The sequence below is a fragment of the Oryx dammah genome, unplaced genomic scaffold, assembly GCF_014754425.2.
Source record: "Oryx dammah isolate SB20612 unplaced genomic scaffold, SCBI_Odam_1.1 HiC_scaffold_5, whole genome shotgun sequence".
NCBI lineage: Eukaryota > Metazoa > Chordata > Mammalia > Artiodactyla > Bovidae > Oryx > Oryx dammah.
The window spans coordinates 57,607,140-57,613,139 of NW_024070189.1; the positions used below are offsets into that span (position 1 = coordinate 57,607,140).

The following is a 6,000-nucleotide window of genomic DNA, read 5'->3' on the forward strand; positions in this document are numbered from 1 at the left end:
ACTGTCTCATTTTAGGGCAGTTTGATTATTGTTCATTCCCCAAATGGTTTTCAATCTCTTTTATAAGTCTAGGTTTTAATTAACTATTGTATTTTTGAAAATAGAAAAGCAACAAGTCAGGAGAAAATAATTAGGATGCTATATTTTCCTATCCCTTTATAAGAATTTACCAAAAGAAATCAGGCTTCTCATAGGTTCCAGCAATGCTTTCCCAAGAATAATATAGCATTTGATTTTTGTTTGACATTCTACAATAAGCATAAGGATATAAGGAAACAGAATTTGTACATTTTCAAGAAAATTTTCCATGTATGTGAGAATTATGGGAAATTTTACACATGAAGAGAGAATTACTATAAATTTACCATGATATCAAAAATGTGCTCAAAACACAATTTGTCTACTCTGAATATTTCACAGAAACATCATTAAGATCATCCATGTAGATAAAACGGGCAAAAGAAATATCTAACCTGGGAACACATATAGACTTGTGTTCCTGAAATTTATAATAGGGATTAAAAAATAATCTCTTCAGTTTTTCCTCATGACAACACTTACACTGTGTATATTTCAGTGAGAAAGTTTTAAATGCATAAGAATAAACTCATGATATTTGGGATTTTGTGAATAATTTCAAACCATGAAATGACTTAGGATTCTGATAAAGTGTAATGTATACACCTCTAATGACCAGAAAGAATCACTGCACTTTGAAAGAAACTAAATGTAATTTATGAAATTGTTAAACAATTTTGTGTAGTTAGACGTCTCTCTATTTATATAACTTTACATAAAATATCATTTACAGACTTTTCATTGAATGAGATTTATCCCCTCTAGAAGAATCTGTGTTCTTAACAGACAAATTGTCATCAGATGTTCAACATAAAACTGTTGCATGGCCAATGAAAAATTAAAACAGCAGTGAAAACCAGGAAGAGTTGGTAACTCATAAGAATTGGTACAGTTGGTAAATTAAATTAGAAAAATTATATAGAGTATTAAAAAGTACTTCATAAAGTAGATATAAAATTTAATATATGAATATACAAATATATGTTTTAAATTATTATAAATAAGGTGTGATGGAAGGCCTGAAGGAAGACCGCCGGGTTGTCATCGGTGTCCGCAATCTTCATATAAATTTCTCGGGGTCTGTTTACTAGATTCCGAATAAATATTAATCACCCATAATAAGAGGTATCTTGCTCAAAGCTAAGAGAATACTTGATATGCACTCACCTGAATTAATGCACGATTATCTTTAGAAAACACGGAATCGCCTGAGAGCAAGAGAGGCTCGCTTTTCTCACAGCTCTCCTGGCTGATGAGCGTGTCCGCGTAGTTGGGCTGAGGGAAGATCACGTGACTCCCCCGCGAGTCCGCGGTGAGCGAGACCTCGTGCGAATAGGTCTGCAGGAAAGCCCGCACCCCGTCCACGCCCACAAACTGAGACGCCGGCACGCCAGCCAACCCGCTGCCCGAAGCCTGGAGCAGACGCGACAGGTGCCAGCGCCGCAGTCTGAGCGCCAGTAGCACAATGACAAAGGCGAGGAAGACACAGGAGACCGCGGCCACCGCCACCACCAGGTAGAGTGTGAGGCCTTTGTCGTCGGAGCTGGCTGGAGACTCTAGGCTGCCCAGATCAGCCAGGACATCTGGGATGCTGTCGGCCACAGCCACGGTGAGCGTGACGGTGGCCGAGAGAGGGGGCTGGCCGTGGTCCTGGACCGCCACCACCAGGCTCTGCTTGAGCGCGTCTCTGTCCAGCAGGGCCCGCGCTGTGCGCACCTCGCCCGTGTGCAGCCCCACCGCGAAGAGCCCTGGCTCGCTGGCCTTGAGCAGGCGGTAGGACAGCCAGGCGTTCTGTCCTGAGTCTCTGTCCACTGCCACCACCTTGGTGACCAGGTAGCCGGGCTCTGCGGAGCGGGGTGCTAGCTCCACGCCTGTGGAGCCATCGGTAGGTACGGCGGGGAAGAGGATCTCTGGCGAGTTGTCGTTCTGGTCCAGCACGAACAGGCTCAGAGAAACATTGCTGCTGAGTGGAAGGTCCCCGCTGTCATGTGCCATCACCTGTAGCTCTAAGTCTCGAAACTGTTCATAGTCGAAGGAGCGGAGCGCATACAGGACACCAGTGTCTGAGTTTATGGAGACGTAGGAGGACAGGGGAGCTCCCTGGTGGGTGTCCTCCACCAAGGAGTAAGTGACCTGGGCATTCTCTCCATAGTCGGGATCATAAGCGGTCACAGAGATGATGGAAGCTCCTTTGGGGTTGTTTTCTAGGATATACGCCGAGTAGGAGGCTTGAGAGAAGGCAGGCGCGTTGTCGTTGATGTCTGCCACGTTCAGGGTGATGTGAGTTTCCGTGGACAGGGGCGGGCTTCCTCGGTCAGTGGCCATCACGGTGATGTTGTAGCTAGGAACCAGTTCTCGGTCTAGGAGTGTGTCTGTGATTAAACTATAATAATTCCCATAAGACTTTTCTAATTTAAAGGGCAGATTCCTTTGGACGAAACAGGTTACTCGTCCATTTTCCCCAGAGTCTTGATCATTTACGTTTAAAAGGGCAATTAACGTCCCTCTGGGAGAGTTTTCCGGAATGGAGTTTGAGAGAGAAGTGACTACTACTTCAGGGGCGTTGTCATTCACGTCCAAAACTGTGATCAGGACTTTGGCTCGTGCAGAATATCCTGCGTTATCCGTTGCTTGCACTTCCATCTCGTAGAATCCTGATTCCTCGTAGTTCAACTCCCCTATTGTTGAAATTGTCCCTAAATTACAATCTAGCTGGAAAAGTTGGGCCGCTTTGTTGTCCACATACCGGAAGGAATACATCACTTCCGCATTGGATCCTTCATCAGGGTCGGTGGCATTTACCAGAAGCAGTTTAGTGCCCACGGCCACATTCTCCGGAACGCTCACACGGTACTCGGATTGAACAAACGCTGGTGCGTTGTCGTTCGCATCAAGGACCATCACACGGATGCGCGCAGTGCTGGTGCGGACTGGATCGCCCCCATCCGAGGCCGTGAGAACCAGGTGGTGAATGGCCTTTTCCTCGCGGTCCAGGGCGCGCTCCAGCACCAATTCCGGGTACTTATTACCATCTGCTCCGCTTTGCACGTCAAGGGAAAAGTGAGTATCACTGCTGAGATCGTAGCTCTGGAGTGAATTCTTCCCTATATCCGGATCCCAAGCGTGGGGAAGGGGGAACCTCATCCCTTTAGCTGCGTGTTCACTCATTTTTATTTCTAATTCACCTTCCTGGAAATATGGGGCGTTATCATTAATGTCCCTCACTTCTACCACTACCCCGTATATTTTCACTTGATCCTCCATCAGAATCTCCAGATTTAGTTGACACTTTACGGTCCCCATACAGAGCTCCTCCCGGTCTATCCTGCCCGCGGTGACCAAGCTGCCGCTCCGCGGATTCAGAGCGAAAAGTTGTGTCCTACCTCTGGAGACGATGCGGACTCCGCGCTCCTCCAGTTCCTGAGGCTCCAACCCCAGATCCTTGGCGATGTTCCCCACCCTAGAGCCTCTCTCCAGCTCCTCGGGAACTGAATAATAGATTTGTGTGCCTCCAGGTTCCCACAGAACCCCCAGGAGAACTCCCAGCAAGACTAGCTTTTTGCAGTCCCCGTGCATTCGCTCAGGAATCATTGTCACTTTCCTTGAGTATTACTTCCAGTTCTTCCCTTGATCACCGAAGTCCGGATCAGCTCATTCGTCCTTAAAATCTGCAGTTTGGGGACCCGAGCTCTTCTGCTCAGTTTCCTCACAGTCCGAGAGACGGTTAATTTTTTTCTGTGCTTTGTGCTTCACGGGCGTGCACGGCTGGCAGGATCTCTCTGCTCTTCTCTTCCTGGTTGGTGAACAGCGGCACTCAGAGTCCTAACCAATTACTGCACAGTCTTAAAGTCCGGGAAACCATTTTTGTTTCTAGACCTTAAATAGCTCCACCTACTGTTCTTCAAATAGGGATGAAAGTGGACCCAACTAAAACTACTGTATTCATCTTATTTGGAATTTCAGTGAACTTCTTTTTATTTCCCTAAACTTCTCATAAACAGCCACCTTCCTGAGATTATTTTCTGTACCTGTATGTATATTCTGATTTTTCTGATGAGCTTTTACATGAAGTTTCTATACACAGTAAATTTAACCATGTAATTTTAGTACACCAGCTTTGGTATCACCCCCAACACACATACATACCTATTATGGGAATCTCATGAGGCGTTTCATGTTTTGAGAAATTATATAACAATAATTTAAAAATTCTCAGTCAACTAAAATCTGGGGCAAAATTTTTTGGTAGATTCTTAAATTTGCCTAAATGGAAGAACTACTTTAACAGGTTGTTGACATTTAGCAATTAAAAATCAAAATTTTACAATAATATGGCAACCTAAAAATAAACATGATTGTACACATTATCAGAATCACACTTGACAGGAAATCAAGTGAAGAAGACACACATTTTTAGCACAAAACAGAAGCATTCCAGAGACAATGGTTCAAGATGGCAGAGTAGAAAGACATGTGCTCACCTACTCCTTCAAGAGCGCCAAAAATCACAACGAATCACTAAGCAACCATGGACAGAAAGATGCAAAACCCACCAAAAAAGATACCCCACATCCAAAGTCAAAGGAAAAGCTGCAATGAGATGGTAGGAGGGGCACAATCACAATAAAATAAAAAAAGAAAGCATTCCAACTAGCATTTGCTGGGGATATGGGTAGGACTCTACTAATATATATTTCAAAAGAATGTTTAGGATCAATATCCTGTGATAAACCACATTGGAAAAGAATTTGAAAAAGAATATGCATATATGAATCGCTGCTGTACATAAGAAACTAACACAACACTGTAAATCAACTATACTTCAGTTAAAAAAGAGAATGTCTAGGAAAATTAGAAACCAAAATATTATAAACTCACCTTTTTCTGGGAAACACCAAATTCCAGTTACTGACACTTACTGGTAATATACTTGGAAGCCCACCAAAATATAGGGAAAAAATCTATTGTGCTTTCACATATGTAAATATTTATGAATAAGCATATTTGGCAGGTATACCATAAATAACATCTTCAACACTGCAATGAAATCAACAGGTAGCTCTGAGAAAAGGTAGGACATAAAATTTATCTGTTCAGTGGTACTCAAAGAATCCTTAGCAAATGTACCTGAATATTATGTAGTCATTATTATGTCCTTAATGTTAACGTTTGTATGCATTCCCCTCTCACTTTGTAGTTAAAAGAGTAAAGAAAAGCCTTATATGCTAAGATATTAATGTTCTAAAAAAGAGAAACACCCACAGGAAAAAAAATCATGCTTCCATTAAAAATATTTGAATGGCAGCAGCATTATACTATCCACATCTCACAGTAAGAGAGATTTTGTGTGGGGATAATAGAATAACCCAGATGAAATTGTCAAAATATTTTAAATACTTGAGGGTTAATAATAAGAGTTGTTGACATACCCAGAAAGAAACGGAAAAGACAGAGTGGGCAAACAAAAGTGAAGTGATAGTAGATATAATCTGTTTAAGATTTTTTCTTTGTTAAATATTGGTTTAAAAACAATCCAAACCCATATGCAGATGAAAGGCCTTCATTAAAACTCACTTGAGTAGAAGCAACAGAGTTACAGCTTAACTTGTTATTCTCCTCAGTGACACTTACTACCAAAGAAGCTTCATTGGAAAGATCTTGTGGGGACACCTCTTCTGGCGTCAAAGTGAGAAAGTCGAACCTTGTTTTCTGAGAATCCGCAACGCACAGATTGTAGGAATAAGGCAAAGTCCCCTCACTGTAGTTGGGGAGAACCTCAGGTCCAGTCTTAGAACAGAGATCAGGCTGAAAACAGCCCTGGGTGGCCAGGCTAGAGGAGCGTCGAAAGCTCAGGACGACGGCCACAATCACCACAAGGAGGAAGAGCACCGAGATCAAGGCCAAGGCCACCACCAGGTAAAA

The 6,000-nt window shown here is 43.1% G+C and overlaps 2 protein-coding genes across 6 annotated transcripts in view; both read right to left on the reverse strand.

The window, feature by feature from the left end:
* Positions 1 to 6,000, reverse strand: part of LOC120863539 (protocadherin gamma-C4) — a 171,054-nt gene that overhangs the window by 81,801 nt on the left and 83,253 nt on the right. The window contains exon 1 of one of the 5 annotated variants that reach the window (XM_040239872.1): positions 1,246 to 4,829. The exons of the other annotated variants lie outside the window; for them this stretch is intronic. Within the exon in view, the coding sequence (XP_040095806.1) occupies positions 1,246 to 3,669 (2,424 nt within the window). The 5' untranslated portion in view covers positions 3,670 to 4,829. Of the gene's footprint in view, positions 1 to 1,245; positions 4,830 to 6,000 lie in introns of those variants that run through there. 5 annotated transcript variants of the gene reach the window in all.
* The window catches only part of LOC120863273 (protocadherin gamma-B4-like), a 39,149-nt gene continuing 36,878 nt past the window's right edge, over positions 3,730 to 6,000 (reverse strand). Inside the window, exons 2-3 of the mRNA XM_040239399.1 lie at positions 4,957 to 4,962; positions 3,730 to 3,900 (exon numbers count right to left, since the gene is read on the reverse strand). Of these exons, the coding sequence (XP_040095333.1) occupies positions 3,730 to 3,900; positions 4,957 to 4,962 (177 nt within the window). The remainder of the gene's footprint in view (positions 3,901 to 4,956; positions 4,963 to 6,000) is intronic.